The sequence below is a fragment of the Bos mutus genome, chromosome 6 (assembly GCF_027580195.1).
Source record: "Bos mutus isolate GX-2022 chromosome 6, NWIPB_WYAK_1.1, whole genome shotgun sequence".
Lineage (NCBI taxonomy): Eukaryota > Metazoa > Chordata > Mammalia > Artiodactyla > Bovidae > Bos > Bos mutus.
In genome coordinates, this window is record NC_091622.1 from 79,814,767 (window position 1) to 79,837,657 (window position 22,891).

General features: G+C 36.4%; 1 protein-coding gene across 1 annotated transcript in view; it reads right to left on the minus strand.

The window, feature by feature from the left end:
- The window catches only part of TECRL (trans-2,3-enoyl-CoA reductase like), a 142,671-nt gene that overhangs the window by 51,488 nt on the left and 68,292 nt on the right, over positions 1 to 22,891 (minus strand). The window contains exons 3-4 of the mRNA XM_070372954.1: positions 16,799 to 16,843; positions 2,133 to 2,236 (exon numbers count right to left, since the gene is read on the minus strand). Of these exons, the coding sequence (XP_070229055.1) occupies positions 2,133 to 2,236; positions 16,799 to 16,843 (149 nt within the window). The remainder of the gene's footprint in view (positions 1 to 2,132; positions 2,237 to 16,798; positions 16,844 to 22,891) is intronic.

The following is a 22,891-nucleotide window of genomic DNA, read 5'->3' on the forward strand; positions in this document are numbered from 1 at the left end:
TGTTAATTGTGGTAAAATATTGCTTTAATTGTGCAATTTAGTTGATATAAAGTGGGTGTGATTGCAATGTAATGTGTATATTTTTAGCATTTAATAGGACTGACTCATTTGGAGCAAAAAAGTGTGAACCATAGGGTTGATTTAAAAATATCCAGCCTATTTTCATAGTTCTCTTTGTCACCTAAATGACTTTCCTCTCAGATAAGCTATAATTTTCTAGCACAATTGTCACAGAATTCTTCCTTAGCTTTTTTTCTCAGTATTTATCGCAATGATGCAGCTGAAATTTATTATGTATCACAGTTATTGCCACTCACTCCAACACAGTTTCTGTAGATAGAATTCCTTTTTCATCATAAATGTGGACAAAGATTCTTTGAATATTTTAACCTTTAAAGATCAAAATCTGCTTGTCTAACATTTCTTCTAGCAAGGGTCTGTAGATATTACTTCTAAACTCTAAATACTTTGTTACAATATGCATGCATTAGTAGCTTTTTGGTAAACAGTATGATATACTCCACAAAGATTCAGAATACTCTAAACTTCAGTTCAGTTCAGTTCAGTTGTTCAGTCATGTGTGACTGTTTGTGACCCCATGGACTGCAGCATGCCAGGCTTCTCTGTCCATCACCAACATCAAGGTGGTGATGCCATCAACCATCTCATCCTCTGTTGTCCCCTTCTCCTCATGCCCTCAATCTTTTCCAACATCAGGGTCTTTTCCAATGAGTCATTTATTCACATCAGGTGGCCAAATAACTCTAAACTTAGTTTTATTTATTTTTTAATGCAACAAATTAACACTCAAAGGCTCAATAAATCTTGGAAACTAGAGCAACCATTTAGCCAAGCACACTAAATGTAATTATCTAAATTCAAGAAGATAATACAGGAAAAATTGGTGGAAAATTAAAGCGTGTGACATTTTGATCAATGAATGTAAACTTGAATTTCTCATTATGAGACTTAAATAACAATGTATAAATTATCCTGTGTCTTTAATAATTTTAAAAATTGATTGTTTAACTATACAGGGAAAACTCAAAACACTAAGCTGGCAAAAGAAAGCCAGTTTGAATAGAAAATATTAAAAGTAATCACATCACAAATATGAAATCGAATGTAACCAGAAAAAATATTAAACGTCTGAATAATATAAAGAAAATAGATTAAATTTAACTCAAAAATGAATGATTGCACTAATTTTTGTACATCAGTGTCAAAGTTACTCATCAGATTAACTCCTTCACTTCCTGTCACTAAATACCACATCAGTTCAGTTCAGTTCAGTCGCTCAGTCATGTCCAACTCTTTGTGACCCCATGAATCACAGCACGCCAGGCCTCCCTGTCCATCACCAACTCCTGGAGTTCACCCAGACTCATGTCCATCGAGTCAGTGATGCCATCTAGCCATCTCATCCTCTGTCGTCCCCTTCTCCTGCCCCCAATCCCTCCCAGCATCAGAGTCTTTTCCAAATACCACATAGCTTCTTGCTACTGAAGATATCCCATCTATCTATTCATTACTCATGAATCCTTCAGTACTTGTGAAGTAGTATCAAGTGTTTTCTGTTTCTTCTCCTGTTTTTTAATATGGTCTTCATTCTTCTAATGCTATTGGATTCAGTTGCCACCACTTTAAAATTACCTCCTTCAAGAAAGTTGAAAGAACACCCCAACCCCTACAACTCAAATAAGTCTTATTTCTTCACTCTCAGATTTTAAAATGTCCTCTCAACTGTCTTGGGACATTTTTTATTGAATATTCTATCTCCCTTCTTTCCAATGACAAATGTGTCTTCATCATACTGAGGCTCCTAGAAGGAAAAGATGAAGAAATACCAAGTAACTGACAAGACACAGGGAAAATAGAGATAAGGCCATCAGTCATGAGATAGATTTGAATTTACAAAGTAATTATTTCTTCTTTCAACCATTTTCCCCCCATTTCTCCAGTTCTTGAATGGAAATTTGGCCACTGATCATAGTAAGAATGGAGAATTTAAAATACTTTTAATGCAATATTTTGTTTCACTATGAATTTATTTGATAGAAGATATCCTCTCTCAACAAATCATTCACATCAAAATGTGGGACATCTATATTGCATTTCAAATTGATACTTACTGTAGTCCAACTGACTTGTTGACCTAGGTCTGTAAAATAGAGTGTGACAATAGACGAAGCTGCAACACTTTGAATGGTTAAGTTGTCCTTCAGAAAGGGCCCACCTTAAACAATAAGGAAATAATATTTTAATACAATGTTGAGGCAAACAAATGATAAAAATTTTTAATGTGAAACCAGTGAAAGCTAAGGATAAATTTCATATAGAAATTGCAATTTATAGTAAATCTTTAAAGTAAGACAACATATGAATAAACCAATTTTAGAAAATATATCTGGCAAATTTTCAAATACACAGTGGTTTTCTAATGCCATTTAAACAAACTACAGATTACCACTAGCTACTAATGTGTTCTGAGAAAAATGTAATTTTAGATAATATCATAATCAAATACGATAAAGTATATTTTGAAGTATAATTTTGTGTGTCAGTAGACATACATATAAACTGTTCTATAATTGATTTTAATGTAGATGAATTAGATGGAGTAGAATTTTATTTTTTTTACAGGTTTCTTTATTTTTTTCCTGTTTATTTATTTATTTATTTTTTAACTTTACAATATTGTATTGGTTTTGCCATATATCAAAACGAATCCACCACAGGTATACATGTGTTCCCAATCCTGAACCCTCCTTCCTCCTCCGTCCTCGTACCATCCCTCTGGGTCGTCCCAGTGCACTAGCCCCAAGCATCCAGTATCGAGCATCGAACCTGGACTGGTGACTCATTTCATATATGATATTATACATGTTTCAATGCCATTCTCCCAAATCATCCCACCCTCTCCCTCCCCCACAGAGTCCAAAAGACTGTTCTATACATCAGTGTCTCTTTTGCTGTCTCGCATACAGGGTAATTGTTACCATCTTTCTAAATTACATATATATGCGTTAGGATACTGTATTGGTGTTTTTCTTTCTGGTTAACTACACTCTGTATAATATGCTCCAGTTTCACCCACCTCATTAAAACTGATTCACATGTATTCTTTTTAATGGCTGAGTAATACTCCATTGTGTATATGTACCACTGCTTTCTTATCCATTCATCTGCTGATGGACATCTAGGTTGCTTCCATGTCCTGGCTATAATAAACAATGCTGTGATGAACATTGGGGTACACGTGTATCTTTCAATTCTGGTTTCCTCAGTGTGTATGCCCAGCAGTGGGATTTCTGGGTCATAAGGAAGTTCTATTTCCAGTTTTTTAAGGAATCTCCACACTGTTCTCCATGGTGGCTGTACTAGTTTTCATTCCCACCAACACTGTAAGAGGGTTCCCTTTTCTCCAAACCCTCTCCAGCATTTATTGCTTGTAGACTTTTCGATCACAGCCATTCTGACTGGCGTGAAATGGTACCTCATAGTGGTTTTGATTTGCATTTCTCTGATAATGAGTGATGTTGAGCATCTTTTCATGTCTTTGTTAGCCATCTGTATGTCTTCTTTGGATAATTGTCTATTTAGTTCTTTGGCCCATTTTTTGATTGGGTCATTTATTTTTCTGGAATCGAGCTATAGCAGTTGCTTGTATATTTTTGAGATTGGTTGTTTGTCTGTTGCTTCATTTGCTATTATTTTCTCCCATTCTGAAGGCTGTCTTTTCATCTTGCTTATAGTTTCCTTTGTTGTGCAAAGGAAGTGTTAAGTTTAATTAGGTCCCATTTGTTTATTTTTGCTTTTATTTCCAATATTCTGGGAGGTGGGTCATAGAGGATCCTCCTGTGATGTATGTTGGAGAGTGTTTTGCCTATGTTCTCCTCTAGGAGTTTTATAGTTTCTGGTCTTATGTTTAGATCTTTAATCCATTTTGAGTTTATTTTTGTGTATGGTGTTAGAAAGTGATCTAGTTTCATTCTTTTACAAGTGGTTGACCAGTTATCCCAGCACCACTTGTTAAAAAGATTGTCTGTAATCCATTGTATATTCTTGCCTCCTTTGTCAAAGATAAGGTGTCCATATGTGCGTGGATTTATCTCTGAGATTTCTATTTTGTTCCATTGATCTATATTTCTGTCTTTGTGCCAGTACCATACTGTCTTGATGACTGTGGCTTTGTAGTAGAGCCTGAAGTCAGGCAGGTTGATTCCTCCAGTTCCATTCTTCTTTCTCAAGATAGCTTTGCCTATTCGAGGTTTTTTGAATTTCCATACAAATTGTGAAATTATTTGTTCTAGCTCTGTGAAGAATACTGTTGGTAGCTTGATAGGGATTGCATTGAATCTATAAATTGCTTTGGGTAGTATACTCATTTTCACAATATTGATTCTTCCAATCCATGAACATGGCATATTTTTCCATCTATTAGTGTCTTCTTTGATTTCTTTCACCAGTGTTTTATAGTTTTCTATATATAGGTCTTTAGTTTCTTTAGGTAGATATGTCCCTAAGTATTTTATTATTTTCATTGCAATGGTGAATGGAGTTTTTTCCTTCATTTCTCTTTCTATTTTCTCATTATTAGTGTATAGGAATGCAAGGGATTTCTGTGTGTTGATTTTATATCCTGAAACTTTACTATATTTATTGATTAGTTCTAGTAATTTTCTGGTGGAGTCTTTAGGGTTTTCTATGTAGAGGATCATATCATCTGCAAACAGTGAGAGTTTTACTTCTTCTTTTCCAATTTGGATTCCTTTTATTTCTTTTTTCTGCTCTGATTGCTGTGGCCAAAACTTCCAAAACTATGTTGAATAGTAATGGGGAAAGTGGGCACCCTTGTCTTGTTCCTGACTTTAGAGGAAATGCTTTCAATTTTTCACCATTGAGGATAATGTTTGCTGGGGGTTTGTCATATATAGCTTTTATTATGTTGAGGTATGTTCCTTCTGTTCCTGCTTTCTGGAGAGTTTTTATCATAAATGGATGTTGAAATTTGTCAAAGGCTTTCTCTGCATCTATTGCGATAATCATATGGTTTTTATTTTTCAATTTGTTAATGTGGTGTATTACATTGATTGATTTGCGGATATTGAAGAATCCTTGCATCCCTGGGATAAAGCCCACTTGGTCATGGTGTATGATCTTTTTAATGTGTTGTTGGATTCTGATTGCTAGAATTTTGTTAAGAATTTTTGCATCTATGTTCATCAGTGATATTGGCCTGTAGTTTTCTTTTTTTGTGGCATCTTTGTCAAGTTTTGGTATTAGGGTGATTGTGGCCTCATAGAATGAGTTTGGAAGTATACCTTCGTCTGCAATTTTCTGGAAAAGTTTGAGTAGGATAGGTGTTAGCTCTTCTCTAAATTTTTGGTAGAATTCAGCTGTGAGGCCGTCTGGACCTGGGCTTTTGTTTGTTGGAAGATTTCTGATTACAGTTTCAATTTTCGTGCTTGTGATGGGTCTATTAAGATTTTCTATTTCTTCCTGGTCGAGTTTTGGAAAGTTGTACTTTTCTAAGAATTTGTCCATTTCTTCCACATTGTCCATTTTATTGGCATATAATTACTGATAGTAGTCTCTAATGGTAGAAAGTGAAGAGGAACTAAAAAGCCTCTTGATGAAAGTGAAAGTGGAGAGTGAAAAAGTTGGCTTAAAGCTCAACATTCAGAAAACGAAGATCATGGCATCCCGTCCCATCACCTCGTGGGAAATAGATGGGGAAACAGTAGAAACAGTGTCAGATTTTATTTTTCTGGGCTCCAAAATCACTACAGATGGTGACTGCAGCCATGAAATTAAAAGACGTTTACTCCTTAGAAGGAAAGTTATGACCAACCTAGATAGCATATTCAAAAGCAGAGACATTATTTTGCCAACCAAGGTTCATCTAGTCAAGGTTACGGTTTTTCCTGTGGTCATGTATGGATGTGAGAGTTGGACTGTGAAGAAGGCTGAGCGCCAAAGAATTGATGCTTTTGAACTGTGGTGTTGGAGAAGACTCTTGAGAGTCCCTTGGACTGCAAGGAGATCCAACCAGTCCATTCTGACGGAGATCAGCCCTGGGATTTCTTCGGAAGGAATGATGCTAAAGCTGAAACTCCAGTACTTTGGCCACCTCATGCGAAGAGTTGACTCATTGGAAAAGACTCTGATGCTGGGAGGGATTGGGGCAGGAGGAGAAAGGGACGACAGAGGATGAGATGGCTGGATGGCATCACTGAATCTATGGACGTGAGTCTGAGTGAACTCCGGGAGTTGGTGATGGAGAGGGAGGCCTGGCATGCTGCGATTCATGGGGTCGCAAGGAGTCGGACATGACTGAGCGACTGATCTGATCTGATCTGATGATCCTTTGTATTTCTGTGTTGTCTGTTGTGATCTCTCCATTTTCATTTCTAATTTTATTGATTTGATTTTTCTCCCTTTGTTTCTTGATGAGTCTGGATAATGGTTTGTCAATTTTATTTATCTTTTCAAAGAACCAGCTTTTGGATTTGTCGATTTTTGCCATGGTCTCTTTTGTTTCTTTTGCATTTATTTCTGCCCTAATTTTTAAGATTTCTTTCCTTCTACTAACCCTGGGGTTCTTAATTTCTTACTTTTCTAGTTGCTTTAGGTGTAGAGTTAGGTTATTTTTTTTGACTTTTTTCTTGTTTCTTGAGGTATGCCTGTATTGCTATGAATTTTCCCCTTAGGACTGCTTTTACAGTGTCCCACAGGTTTTGGATTGTTGTGTTTTCATTTTCATTCATTTCTATGCAAATTTTGATTTCTTTTTTGATTTCTTTGTGATTTGTTGGTTATTCAGCAGCATGTTGTTCAGCCTCCATATGTTGGAATTTTTAACAGTATTTCTCCTGTAATTGAGATTTAATCTTACTGCATTGTGTTCAGAAAAGATGCCTGAAATTATTTCAATTTTTTGAATTTACCAAGGCTAGACTTGTGGCCCATGATGTGATCTATCCTGGAGAAGGTGTGCACTTGACAAAAGGGTGAAATTCATTGTTTTGGGATGAAATGACCTATAGATATTAATTAGGTCTAACTGGTCTATTGTATCATTTAAAGTTTGTGTTTCCTTGTTAATTTTCTGTTTAGTTGATCTGTCCATAGATGTGAGTGGGGTATTAAAGTCTCCCACTATTATTGTGTTATTGTTAATTTCCCCTTTCATACTTGTTAGCATTTGTCTTACATATTGCAGTGCTCCTATATTGGTTGCATATATATTTATAATTGTTATATCTTCTTCTTGGATTGATCCTTTGATCATTATGTAGTGACCATCTTTGTCTCTTTTCACAGCCTTTGTTTTAAAGTCTATTTTATCTGATATGAGTATTGCTACTCCTGCTTTCTTTTGGTCTCTATTTGCATGGAAAGACTTTTTCCAGCCCTTCACTTTCAGTCTGTATGTGTCCCCTGTTTTGAGGTGGGTCTCTTATAGACAACATATGTAGGGGTCTTGTTTTTGTATCCATTCAGCCAGTCTTTGTCTTTTGGTTGGGGCATTCAACCCATTTGCGTTTAAGGTAATTATTGATAAATATGATCCCATTGCCATTTACTCTATTGTTTTGGCTTAGAATTTATACACCCTTTTTGTGTTTCCTGTCCAGAGAAGATCCTTTAGCATTTGTTGGAGAGCTGGTTTGGTGGTGCTGAATTCTCTCAGCTTTTGCTTGTCTGTAAAGCTTTCGATTTCTCCTTCGTATTTGAATGAGATCTTTGCTGGGTACAATAATCTGGGCTGTAGGTTATTTTCTTTCATCACTTTAAGTATGTCTTGCCATTCCCTCCTGGCTTGAAGAGTTTCTTTTGAAAGATCAGCTGTTATCCTTATGGGAATTCCCTTGTGTGTTATTTGTTGTTTTTCCCTTGCTGCTTTTAATATTTGTTCTTTGTGTTTGATCTTTGTGAATTTGATTAATATGTGTCTTGGGGTGTTTCGCCTTGGGTTTATCCTGTTTGGGACTCTCTGGATTTCTTCGACTTGAGTGATTATTTCCTTCCCCATTTTAAGGAAGTTTTCAACTATTATCTCCTCAAGTATTTTCTCATGGTCTGTCTTTTTGTCTTCTTCTTCTGGGACTCCTATGATTTGAATGTTTTAGCATTTAATATTGTCCTGGAGGTCTCTGAGATTGTCCTCATTTCTTTTAACTCGTTTTTCTTTTTTCCTCTCTGATTCATTTATTTCTACCATTGTCTTCTAATTCACTAATCCTATTTTCTGCCTCTGTTATTCTACTATTTGTTGCCTCCAGAGTGTTTTTGATCTCATTTATTGCATTATTCATTATATATTGACTCTTTTTAATTTCTTCTAGGTCCTTGTTAAACCTTTCTTGCAACTTCTTAATCCTTGTCTCCAGGCTATTTATCTGTGATTCCATTTTGATTTCAAGATTTTGGATCAATTTCACTATCATTATTCGGAATTCTTTATCAGGTAGATTCCCTATCTCTTCCTCTTTTTTTTGGTTTGGTGGGCATTTATCCTGTTCCTTTACTGGCTGGGTATTCCTCTGTCTCTTCATCTTGTTTAAATTGCTGAGTTTGGGGTGTCCTTTCTGTATTCTGGCAGTTTGTGGAGTTCTCTTTATTGTGGCATTTCCTCTCTGTGTGTGGGTTTGTACAGGTGGCTTGTCAAGGTTTCTTGTTTAGGGAAGCTTGTGTTCGTGTTCTGGTGGGTGGAGCTGGATTTCTTCTCTTTGGAGTGCAATGAAGTGTCCAGTGATGAGTTATAAGGTGTCTATGGTTTTGTAGTAACTTTGGGCAGCCTGTGTATTGGAGCTCAGGGCTGTGTTCCTGTGTTGCTGGAGAATTTGCTTGGTATGTCTTGCCCTGGAACTTGTTGGCCCTTGTGTGGTGCTTGGTTTCAGTGTAGGTATGGAGGCGTTTGATGAGCTCCTGTAAGTTAATGTTCCTTGGAGTCATGAGTTCCCTGGAGTCAGGGTTTGGACTTAAGCCTCCTGCTTCCAGTTATCAGTCTTATTTTTACAGTAGTCTCTAAACTTCTTCTTATATACAGCATCATCAATAAAACATCTAGGTTAAAGATGAAAAGTTTCTCCACCGTGAGGGTCACCCAGAGAGGTTCACAGTGTTACATGGAGAAAAGAAGAGGGAGGAGGGAGTTAGAGGTGACCCGAATGAGATGAGGTGGAATCAGTAGAGGAGAGAGCGGGCTAGCCAGTAATCACTTCCTTATGTGCAGTCCACAAGTGGACCGCTCAGAGATGTTCACGGAGTTATACAGAGAAGAGAAGAGGAAGGAAGGAGACAGAGGTGGCCAGGAGGATAAAAGGGGGGAATGAAAAGGAGAGAGACAGATCCAGCCAGTAATCAGTTCCCTAAGTGTTCTCCACCGTCTGGAACACACAGAAATTCACAGAGTTGGGTAGACTAGAGAGGGGTTAGGGAGGAGACACAAGCGACCTGGTGGAGAAAAAGGAGAGTCCAAAGGGGGAGAGAGCAGTCAAGCCAGTAATTTTTCTCCCTAGTGAAAAATGGGTACTGAAGATTGGGTTCTTAAAGGTACAAAATTGGTAACAAATACCTAAAAGCAAAAATTAAAAATCTAGAGTAGAATTTGGAATTTCAAAAATACAATGTTAAAGACAGGAAGAAGGAAAAGAATGAGAGAAAAAGAAAAGGAAAAAAAAAAAGTCACAAAAATTATAAAGAAAATATGGGTACAAAATTGATAACAAATACCAAAAAGCAAAAGTTAAAAATCTAGAGTAGAGTTTGGAATTTGAAAAATACAATGTTAAAGAAAAGAAGAAGAAAAAGAAAGAGAAAAAACAAACAAACAAAAACAAACAAAAATTATAAAGAAAATATAGGTACAAAATTGACAACAAATATCAAAAAGCAAAAGTTAAAAATCTAGAGTAGAGTTTGGAATTTGAAAAATACAATGTTAAAGAAAAGAAGAAGAGAAAGAAAGAAAAAAAAAAAGTCCCCAAAATTATTTTTAAAAAAATAGGTACAAAATTGATAACAAATACCAAAAAGCTATGGTAACCCACTCCAGTATTCTTGCCTGGAGAATCCCAGGGATGGGGAGCCTGGTGGGCTGCCGTCTATGGGGTTGTTCAGAGTCAGACACAACTGAAGCGACTTAGCAGCAGCAGCAACCAAAAAGCTAAAATTAAAAATCTAGAGTAGAGTTTGGAATTTCAAAAATATGATGTTAAAGAAAAGAAGAAAAAAAAAAAAAGAGAGAGAAAAAGAAAAAAAAAAACAAGGTTACAAAAATTATAAAGAATATATATATGAAGTTTGCTTTAAAAAAAATAGGGTTTTTTTTTTTTGCAAAGTAATAGTAGGTTATAAAATTCAAAATTAAAGGAGTAATAGAGGACTTAAATTTTTTTAAAAAATTAAAAAAGAAAGAAAGAAAGAAAGAATGATCATAAAAATAGTAAAAATATATCTAGGATTTTCTCTGGTGTTGTGGTATTGTGGGGCAGTTCATTTTCGGCTAGTTCCTTGATCCGGCCTATATTTCTCAAAATCTATAGGCCCCTTCCTATGTGGTTTGTACTAATGACAGGGTTTTAATCTATTGCCTGTCGCTTCCAAGGCGGTTCCATCTGTTATAGCTTCTTCTGTTTGCTGGTCTCTTCAGTGTCTGATTTCCGCCCTGATACAAAGGGGGCGGTGGTGGACACTTTTTTTTTTCTTTTAGTCTCACTTGTTCAGTCACGCTTTGGGGAGGGAGGGACGCTGCAAACAAATAACACTGGCGTGTGCTTGCAGTACCTCAGCCACACTGGGCCTAATCCCCTCTCACGGCGCAGGTAGCCTCCCTGCCCACACTGCTCAGGCTCTAGATTGCTCTGCTGGGAACCATCTGAGGCCAGCCCTGGGCTGCTTGCACCTCCCAGGTCTAAGCTGCTCAGGTTCAGGCACTCGGGTAGTCCTCAGAGGCGCAGACTTGGTTGGGCCTGCGTTTTGTGCCCTTCCCAGGTCCAAGCAGCTCAGGTGATGAGGTGTTTGGTGAGTGTGGTTGCTGCGACTTATCGCCTCCCCGTGGCTCGGTTTTCTGGGTGTACAACTGGTGCACCTTCTCAGGCGGATGTTGACCGTCCAGAACCCCAAGAAGTCTTAGTTAGCAAAGAAGCCTGCTTACGGTTTTGTAGATAATGTCTCTGGGCTGCGATTGCCCCCTTCTGGCTCTTGCTGCCTGTCACTGGAGGGGGATGGTCTGCAGCCAGCTATCTCTGTTCAGTCCTTTGTTCTGTGCACGGGCCTGGCAGTGTCTTAGGTTAGGGCTGGCTTTTCATGTGGTAGTTATCCCACAGTCTGGTTTGGTAACCCAAATTAGTTTGCTCAGGTAGCGCTCAGGGCATTCAGGCCAGATCCTCACTCTAAGCGATGCATCCCGTGCCTCCCTGCCCAGCCCCTGCTTGCTAGTGGCAGGTGCCAGTGTCTGCACTGCTTCTCTGCTGGGGGAGTTAATGTTGGGCTCATAATCTATGGGTTTTAATTGTTTATTTATTTTTCCTCCCTGTTATGTTGCCCTCTGTGCTTCCAAGGCTCGGCACAGACTCGGCTGTGAGAGTGTTTCCTGATGTTTGGAAACTTCTCTTATTTTAAGACTCCCTTCCTGGGATGGAGCTCCGTCCCTCCCTCTTTTGTCTCTTTTTTTGTCCTTTATATTTTTTCCTACCTCCTTTCGAAGACAATGGGTTGCTTTTCTGGGTGCCTGATGTCCTCTGCCGGAATTCAGAAGTTGTTTTGTGGAATTTACTTGGCGTTTAAATGTTTTTTTGATGAATTTGTGGGGGAGAAAGTGGTCTCCCCGTCCTATTCCTCTGCCATCTTAGCTCCTCCCCTCTAGAATTTTAAAAGTCATCGTAAAGCACCTGGGGATGGGCTTGATTCAGCTTTCAAAAAGATCATTGTGATTGTTGTATGGTAACTGGGAAGAAAAGGAAGCTAGATTATTTAGAAGAAAGTAAGAATTCACCAACCACGGTATGAGGTTTATTTGGACTAAGACGGCAGTGGTAGAGAGGTTAAAAATTCATCAACCCCAAAAAGTTTGATCTTAGAGCAAGTTTAACCTGTGAGATTCAGGTTGAGGTAAATTTTTGTCCTGAGCACTTAACTGCATTGTAATATCATTAACTGACAAAGAGTAGAGTGAGGAAAGACCAGATTTGCACTGGGATGACCCAGGGGGGTAGTACAGGGAGGGAGGTGGGAGGGGGGTTCAGGATGAGGAACATGTGTACACCCATGGCAGATTCATGTTGATGTATGGCAAAACCAATACAATATTATAAAGTAAATAAATATATATATACACATAAACAGCAAAGTATACAAAAAAAAAAGAAAATTTCAATTAGGGTGCATTTAATGTGAGATATCTATTAGGTCTTCAACTGGGAGCTGTCAAGTAGGCAGTTGGGTGGCTGTGTCTGAAGATATTTTCAAAGTCATTGACAGTTAAAGCCATGGGGCATGGTGAGATTATTTATGCATGCAGTTTGAAATGAAGGAATACAAACTGAGACTGAGTTTCCTAGCACTCCAGGCTTTTGAATTCAGAAGACAAACACACAGCAAAGATTATTTAAAACTTTCTCATGAAATAGGAAGAAACAGAAGTGATGATGGAAAGTTTGTGAAAGAAATGTTCTGCTCTTAAAAATGAACACTAGATAAGTTTGCCATTGTGTACTGAAAGATATGTACAAAGGTGTCTTTTTTAGTATTGTTTGTAGTAGCAAAACATAAAAATCTTAAGTATACATAAACAAGATGTGGATAAATATAATCTGTTTTATTCAAACAAAAGTATATTATACAGAAAGATAAATGAGTAGATTAGAACTGTGTATACCAGCATAGATGCATCTCACAAGTACAATACTATTAATGTTATTGTTTTTATTTGTATTATGCTGCTAAGTCGCTTCAGTCGTGTCCGACTCTGTGTGACCCCATAGATGGCAGCCCACAAGGCTCCCCCGTCCCTGGGATTCTCCAGGCAAGAACACTGGAGTGGGTTGCCATTTCCTTCTCCAATGCATGAAAGTGAAAAGTGAAAGTGAAGTCACTCAGTCACGTCCGACTCTTTGCGACCCCATGGACTGCAGCCTATCAGGCTCCTCCATCCATGGGACTTCCCAGGCAAGAGTCCTGGAGTGGGGTGCCATTGTCTTCTCCTATTTGTATTATACTTTATGCTAAACTATTTATGAATTATATTAACTCTACTTATGTACAAATTTCCTTTCATTCTTTATTATTGAAAGAAAGTAAGATATTAAATTTTGACCATATTTTGATTTTTTAAATATAATATTTAGACTTATAATTATGCTTACAGGTATTTTTTATAAGATAAAAATAGGCAATTGTTATATATTAATTTTGATAAATCCAACATGAATATAGTAAGCTATGATTTTCTTGCCTAGTTTATGATATATGGCTTCAAAAGAGGTCATCTTGGTGGGCCAGAGTTAATAACAAATCTGAATGGAGTCAGAAATAGGGATACCAAGATTTAATACACTGGGAAGAGTCACTATACTATTGTTGGTTTAAAAATGAAGAGGGCTACCTGGCAAATAATTAAAGTGACCTCTAGGAACTGATAGCCATCCAGGAAATAGGGATCTCTCTCATAAAAGCTAAAAAGTGAATTCTGCCAACAAGACTGAAGGTGGAAGTAGATTTCCTCAGAAGTCTAGATGAGAATTCAATGTAGCTGATACCTTATTCTAAACTTGGATACTCTGAGTAGAGAATCCAGCCAAATTATATCTTTGAGCTCATAAATAATTGCTGTTTTAAGCTGCTAAGTTTGTGGTAATTTGTTGCACATTGATATAACATGGTTCAAGGTTTGTTATCCAGCTGATCAGAATGTCATTGTGACAGTCACTCTAACAACAAGAAATATTGATAAGGACTGCTGAAAACTTCTTTCCAACGTGCACCTATCGACATCATAGTTTCCCACTGTTCTATCCCCTTGCTGACATCAAAGAACAGAATATTGGCATTTTGTTTTTAAAATATGGAAAATCAATATAGTATTTGGGTGAAAAAATGTGAGAGAATCCAGATATATCATTAATCATATCACTCTTAGATACAGTAATCAGGAACTCCTTTCCTTGGCATTCTATATCTATGTCCTTTTCCAATGGGAGAGGAATATGTGGGACCAAGAGGATGCACCTAATGGAGCCCATGACATTTATACCATAAGTTGGCCTCTTAAGGCCCCTACATTTTCTGCCTAAATTTGCTCAAGTTATATATCTTTTGGGGACATTTTTGCCCAAGAATGGGCCAAACACTGAGGTGCATACTTGTAACCCTAGGAGATTGTATAAAGGGTATGTGAATGGTTGGAATCGGGGATGGGAAGAGAAGGACCAATTCAATATGTACTTAAACCTTCTACTGAACAAATCTAATGTTTCTAAGAATTAGAAATTGGACCCCATACTTCCAGGACATTATAAATTATATTAATCACAGTAATGAGAGAACACATTTAGGTTACCAGTTTGTATGACAGATTTATTGCAACAATGGCTGCAATTATTCACCATTACCATGTCAGCATCACTCACAATATGACTTTTAGTCCCTTCTATTAAGAGTTGGTGTTGGTTTTCCCAACCTTGAATATAAGGTAGCCTAGTATCTTGCTCTGACAAATAGAATGTGGGACAAGGAATCATAAACCAGTTCTAAGCCTGGGCTTCATGAATTCTTGAATGCTTGTGCTCATTTATTTGCACTCCTGATTCCACCAAGGCCAGAACTTTCTGATGAAGCATGAGGCCATATAGAGCAGAGAGGAGTGGCTACAGCCCTGAACATTCTGGCCAGTCCAGCAATCCACCAGCTCACCTTAGCTGTTTGAATGAAACTAGCCAAGCAAGGCCAACCCCAGCCCAGCTAAGCAGAAATCCCAAGCCAAAAAAATGTTGGCTATATTTTCCCATAAAAATAAATTGCTTGTTCTTTTATTTGTGTTTTAGCAGTTTTTTGTGTATAGAAAATGTAAAAGACTCTAAAATAACATGATATAATTATTCATAGTGCACTAATTCTGGCAAAGATACTCTGGCAGCAAATATGTAATATTCATGCCTTGCTTTGTTTTGGTGTTGTCTTTTTCCTTAATATTAATAGTTACAACTATGTTTAATGAGGTGTTAACCATGCACAAATCATTATAGTACTTTATAAACATAATCTTACTTACACACTAGCCACCACCTACAAAAATCACACATACACACACACACAAACCATAAGTTAGATTCTTTATTAGCTCACTTTACAAAAGAAGATTCTGAATATAAGTAAGTAGAAAGATAGGTTTTAAATTGTTTTATTCCAAATAGCCTTTGTGCCATATCCTGCTTATATCACTAAATTCATAGATTCCTTTTTTCAAATAGTTCATCACATTCTTATAAAAATAAATAAATAAAGGTAGTCCTTGATGGGGCTGTTTATAAAACACTCCAAAAAAAAAAAAAAAAAAAGAACACTTGGAGGGTTATGCTTTATTCCCATCACACACTGGTACATCCAACCAGGTATATGAGTGAAGGGAAATAAAATGTCACATTCACCAGAAAGGTTGAAGTAACAGAAATTCCCCAGCCCCTTATAAAATCCCTCAAATTGAAATTACATCTGACACTGATGCTTGTATTCTCAGTTTTTTTTTTAATTCATATAATAATCAAGTTCAGAAAACAATACCATTATTTCATTTTATATTATTTCAGCAACCATGTGTTAAAAGGCCCCATAGAAGCAAAAAGAAACAAGATAATGATTCTTCTCTTGAAAACTCTAACTGGATGAGAATTTGCCTTGAACACTTGAATTTCAAAAAATGTGAAACCTCAAGAAATGGTGATTTATAAAAATATTCTGGATTCCCATGTTTTCAACATAGACATCTCAGAAAAAGGTGGAATATTTAAGATAGCAATGAAAACAACAAAACATCTTAGAGAAATCATTTGTACTTAAGTGAATATGATATCTAAGAAATGATAGCCTGAATATTAGCAAAGTACCAGAAAAATACAAGGCAGGTCAGGATTGTGTAGAAAAATTTAAAGATTGAAATTTCTTAAAAGATATCTCTGTAGATTTATTATGAACCTGAACTGAATATTCCTCAGAAATTTCCAATCTACTCAGAGCTTTAACAAGTTCAAATGTAAGGTCAAGTGATGTGATTCAATACCAATGATTCTTAGCAAGACTAACTTTTGTGTATTTTTAGAATAAAATTTTTAAATTTTATGACCAGAAAATAAGGTTTGAAATTTTGAAACACTTGAGGCTTATTAATGGAAACAATACAACTCCCTATAATTCATTAATTCTGTTTCTCCTTATCTCTCTTATTCTGCTTTTTAACAGGAATAAAGGGAAAGAGAACTGAGCCGTATCCCTGAGACTATATTAGGAGGCAGTAGACTGAGGGGATATAGCAATAAAAGCTTTTGAGACAGATGTTAGTTCAGATCCTGCCTTCAATACACAATGACAGTGAATGTATGAAATTTATTTCTGTGAGACTAAAATTCCTCTACCATAAACGTGAAACACTAGCTTTTGAGGAGGCTCAAATAAAACAATATATTTTCAGTATTTATTATAATACCTGTCATTTGGTAATCGATAAATAAATATTGCCTATTGATGACAGAAAAAGGATTCTAAATTAAATAAATAGATGAGTGAAATTATTTCTTACCACGTTCTAGCTGCAGGCCTACTCGAGAAGGATACCACTGTGGACCTATTCAATGAAAAATGACATTTAATTGTAAGCACAGGTGTAAACATATTTTAAAAGCAATATTTTCCATTAGAAGATAGATTAGATCTCAGAAGGTGATTAAAAATGATTATCCAGTATTAGAAATGGAGACAGTAGTTTTCCTTTACAGGATAAGCACTATGGATAATTCTGGAAGAAAGCATGATGGGCGGGTGCTTTAGGGATGGTGATTTTCTGCTTTTGGTCTAGGAACTTGTTACACAGATGAATTCAATTTGTGGACATGTAATAAAATAAGTGACCTATGTATAGTGGTGATTTAGTTGCTAAGTTGTGTCCAATTTTTGTGATCCCATGGACTGTAGCCTGCCAGGCTCCTCTGTCCATGGAGTTTCCCAGGCAAGCATACTGGAGTGGGTTTCCATATCCCTATCCATGGTATCTTCCTGACCCAGGAAGTGAACTCAGGTCTCCTGCATTGCAGGTAGATTCTTTACTGACTGAACTATAAGGGAAGTTGACCCATGTATAGCTTGTGCAATTTGAAAATTATTCTTAAAAAAAAAAAAAAGTCTTAGATAACTTCATTTAAAACTGGAGAACTGTGACCTCATTCAAAATTTATTTAAAATTAACATGTGGAACTGAGTTATTTTCTCTATCAGGAATAAGCCACTCTATCAGAATAGTATGTACTATTGACTTTTAGTATTATGAGCAAATTAATTATAGCAGAAATATAACTTTACTGTCTTCTACATATAATACTATTAGTAATAAGTAGAATACTAAAATTTCTGTATGATTAGAAAAATCAAAATACCTTTATTATATGCTAAAACTGAAACTTTAGAAAATGAAGATCATGGCATCCGGTCCCATCACTTCATGGGAAATAAATGGGGAAACAGTGGAAACAGTGTCAGACTTTATTTTTTGGGGCTCCAAAATCACTGCAGATGGTGACTGCAGCCATGAAATTAAAAGACGCTTACTCCTTGGAAGGAAAGTTATGACCAACCTAGATAGCATATTCAAAAGCAGAGACATTACTTTGCCAACAAAGGTCCATCTAGTCAAGGCTATGGTTTTTCCAGTGGTGATATACGGATGTGAGAGTTGGACTGTGAAGAAGGCTGAGTGCCGAAGAATTGATGCTTTTGAACTGTGGTGTTGGAGAAGACTCTTGAGAGTCCCTTGGACTGCAAGGAGATCCAACCAGGCCATTCTGAAGGAGATCAGCCCTGGGATTTCTTTGGAAGGAATGATGCTAAAGCTGAAACTCCAGTACTTTGGCCACCTCATGTGAAGAGTTGACTCATTGGAAAAGACTCTGATGCTGGGAGGGATTGGGGGCAGGAGGAGAAGGGGATGACAGAGGATGAGATGGCTGGATGGCATCACTGACTTGATGGACATGAGTCTGAGTGAACTCCGGGAGTTGGTGATGGACAGGGAGGCCTGGCGTGCTGCCATTCATGGGGTCGCAGAGTCGGACACGACTGAGAGACTGAACTGAACTAAACTGAACTGAAAGCTGAAACTCCAGTACTTTGGCCACCTCATGCAAAGAGTTGACTCATTGGAAAAGACTCTGATGCTGGGAAGGATTGGGGGCAGGAGGACAAGGGGATGACAGAGGATGAGATGGCTGGATGGCATCACTGACTTGATGGACATGAGTCTGAGTGAACTCCTGGAGTTGGTGATGGACAGGGAGGTCTGTGGCATGCTGCGATTCATGGGGTCACAAAGAGTCAGACACGACTGAGAGACTGAACTGAACTGAACACACATCCATAATAAAAAAGTTGATTCACAATTATCAGAATATTTTTATTTTCTCTTAAAATGAATTCTTTATTATTACTTTAAAGGCTGTATTGAAAATTTAAGTTTTAACTTTGAGGTACAATTTTAAGCAAATTCAATTCATATATAATAATTTAAGAGTACTGACAAAAGAATATTACACAATTGCTATTTCTTTTTCAAAACATTACTTTCTAAATTGTCAGTAAGAGTAATGATAATGTAATACAACTGAATTGCAGTCAATTCTATCTAAATTTACTGCAAAAATTCCTACAACTTACACATGCAAGTTCTCATGAATAAATAACTCATAAGTTAAAACTTATAATCAATAGTTAAACTTTATTAAGATTATGTCTAAACAAAATTTAATAATAGTGTGGCAAATGAGGAATACACAAACATTTAACTCTGACATTTGATTTTTTTAATTGTATTTACTTCTAATTGTTTTATTTATATAGCCATTTGTTGTTCTGAAATGCATGCTAAAATTGTTTGTTGAAAAGAATTTTTAAATAGCTATACTTATTAATCATACTGAAAATATGCTGCCAAAGAAGTATGATGGAAACAAATGCAAAGAGATATCTACAGTTTAAAATGAGTTTGCAATTATGGATATAGAAGAAAATATAAAACTTATGAAAATCCATTTATATTTGACAAATAATCATTGACCACCTCTGATTATACATGTTGTCAAGTTCAGTCCATTTTAGTAATATTGGTGTAAGACATTATTTTCAATAGCACTTTATGAGGTTTTTGGGCTTCTTTGGTGGCTCAAATGGTAAAGAATCTGCCTGCAATGCAGGAGACCCAGGTTTGATCCATGGGTTGGGAAGATCCCTTGGAGAAGGAAATGGCTACCCAATATAATATTCTTGCCTGGAAAATTCAAAGCATAGAGGAGCCTGGCAGGCTACAGTCCATGGGGTTGCAAAGAGTCAGACATGACTGGCTGAATTTCACTTCACTTTTTTCACATTTATAGCATCTTTTTAATAGTGGGAAATATCAGTGCAAAATTAATTCAATCATTCTAGGCAAAGAGATCTATCTGTGACCTAGATGAGTCAATTCTGGCTGTATCCACAATGATCAATCAGATAGTTTAGAAGCTGTTAATGCCTTCAAGGAAAACTACTTCCTTTCAATCCTCTCAATAAGAATAAACTATAAGTCTGAGTTCAGTTCAGTTGCTCAGTTGTGTCCGACTCTGACCCCATGAACCACAGCATGCCAGGCCTCCCTGTCCATCACCAACTCCTGGAGTCCACCCAATCCCATGTCCATCGAGTCGATGATGTCATCCAACCATCTCATCCTCTGTCACCCCCTTCTCCTCCTGCCCTCAATCTTTCCCAGCATCAGAGTCTTTTCAAATGAGTCAGCTCTTCACAGAAAAATAAAGTCAGCCATTGTTTCCACTGTTTCTCCGTCTATTTGCCTTGAAGTGATGGGACCGGATGACATAATCTTAGTTTTCTGAATGTTAAGCTTTAAGCTATAACTATAAATCTACTTATGAAATAAACATGGCATTTAAAGGTTGTAATCTTTGAACACTGTGTCCCAGAGAAAGAGAGTTACTAACTGCTATGTAAACCTTTAGATTAGTTTCAATTCTGTTTTCAAAGAGCAAAACATACATTTTCTGATATTCTCTATGCTTGTTGAGCTGAGACGGAATAGGCTGGAAAAACATCAGGAAAAATAGTTTGTAAAGGATAAGGATATACATTGCATAATGAATTTTAGCATGTGTGAATAGTCCTGAAAATTATAATACTGAGTACATTGAACTCTGACGGCTGGCTCACAGCCGAATTATGGCTATGTAGTAGCTCTAATGCATCTACTAGTATCTTAAATTATTTAAGATGTTGAACTCGACTAGTATAATACCTATTATATTCTACCATGATTTAGAGTTCTATCCTTGATGATTGGAAGACTTCATAAACTATGCAATAACATCCCAAATAAGTAGGGTCTGCATACAATTCAAATATATTTATTTTACTAAAATAGGTTTTTCTGAATTGCTGGTTGTGACCATAATATGTTTAAAGATAGAATTAGTGTTATTATCAGCACTATATAAAGGGGTAGAATAGAGTAGAATAAAGTAGAAATGGATTGTCATGGCACTGGATGCAATATATTAGGATAAATTCTAGATGGACAAGTTCAGTATTGTTTCTTCAATGTTTTGTTTCAATAGCTTAAATTGTATAGATATATTTTTGTTTTTAGCTTAAATTGTATAGATACATTTTTGTTTTTATTTGACTACTGTACATTCTTTATTATGAATCATAGTCAAAAAAGTTGGCGACTAAAATGACAACTATGTGTGTGTGTGTATATATATGTATATGTATATATATATATATATATATATATACATATATATATATACTGCATTTTATTGCAAAATAAATAATTTTTTTTCTAAAGCTCTCTATTATAGAGGTTTTGCACAAAAATTAACATTAATGGTTGAATTAAATCCTATAATATAAAACAGATTTAAAAGGTTTGAGTGTTTTTTTCCTTCAAGAAGATTTGTTCTTAAATTTTGAAAGATTAAGGAACAGGGTAATGATATAAATTATATCGGATTTCAGCCATCTAAAATATTCAACAAGTTTTACAAAGGAGATGAGAGTCTTGAAGACGAGCACAGTGGCCAGCCATTGGAAGTTGACAATGACCATTTGAGAGCAATCAACAAAGCTGATCCTTTTACAACTACATGATAAGTTGCCTAAGAGCTCAATGTCAACCACTCTACAGTCGTTCAGCATTTGAACAGGTGAAACAGCCCGATAAGTGGGTTCCTTGTGAGCTGACTGAAAATCAAAGCAATCATCATTTTGAAGTGTCATCTTCTCTTACTCTAAGCAACAACAGTGAAAAATTTCTTGATTGGTTTGTGACATGCAACAAAAAGTGGATATGACAATTGGCAATGAACAGCTCACTGGTTAGACCAGGAAGAAGCTCCAAAATACTTCCAAAGCCAAACTTGCACCCAAAAAATAAAAGATCATAATCACTCTTTGGTGGTCTGCTGCTGGTCTGATCCACTACAGCTTTCTGAATCTTGGCAAAACCATTATATCTGAGAAGTAGGCTCAGCAAATCGATGAGATGCACAGAAAACTGCAATTCATGCAGCCAGCACTGGTCAACAGAAAGACCCCAATTCTTCCCCATTACAATGCCCAACCTCAGGTCACAAAACCAATGCTTCAAAAGTTGAACAAATTGGGCTACAGAGTTTTGCCTCATCTGCCAAATTCACCTGACCTCTCACCAACCACTTCTTCAAGTATCTCGACAATTTTTTGCAGAGAAAATATTTCCGCCACCAGCAGGAGGCAGAAAATGCTTCCCAAGAGTTCACTGAACCCTAAAGCATGGATTTTTATGCTACAGGAATAAATAAACTTATTTCTGTTGGCAAAAATGTGTTGATTTTAATGGTTCCTATTAATACTTTGATTAATATAGGTGTGTTTGAGCCTAGTTATAATGATTTAAAATTCGCAGTCCAAAACCACAGTTACATTCACATCAATCTAATATGATTAGAATTCTTCTAGAATGTTTATCAGCAGTATAAATTTTAACTTAAATACTTAAATCCATGTCTCCAGATATTCAATTTTAGAAATAAAAGTCAGCAATAGAATTTTTTTTTTAAATAATGAAAGTCAGAAATCTTTATTGAGTCACTGATGGCATGTGTTCTGTATTTGTGTTTATGAGAATCAGGAAGTGTTAGGCACTCAGTCATGTCCAACTTTTTGCAATCCCAGGGACTGAAAACTTAGTGTCAGTTAGTATTAATAGTTAGATCGTACAGACTAAAGCTTACATAGGTTAAATTATTTAATACACTATAATTTATAAGGTATTAAAATTATTTTTCATCTATCTTAATTACAGATGGAATTGAATACTAACTGAAACCTATATTCATAGTAATACTGAAAGAGGAAAAATTTAGGAGAAAAAATACTGAAGGAATTTTCAAAAATAATAGTATCCTTCATGACCTAAAACATATCACGTCTCATACTTAAGACTTGGTAAACCTACCACCTAACCTCTACCCTTTTTATTTGATCACTAATCCTGCTAGGAAGAAGAGGGCTTCCCAGGTGACACTAGTGGTAAAGATTCTGCCTGCCAATGCAAGAGATGCAAGAGACATGAGTTTGATCTCTGGGTCAG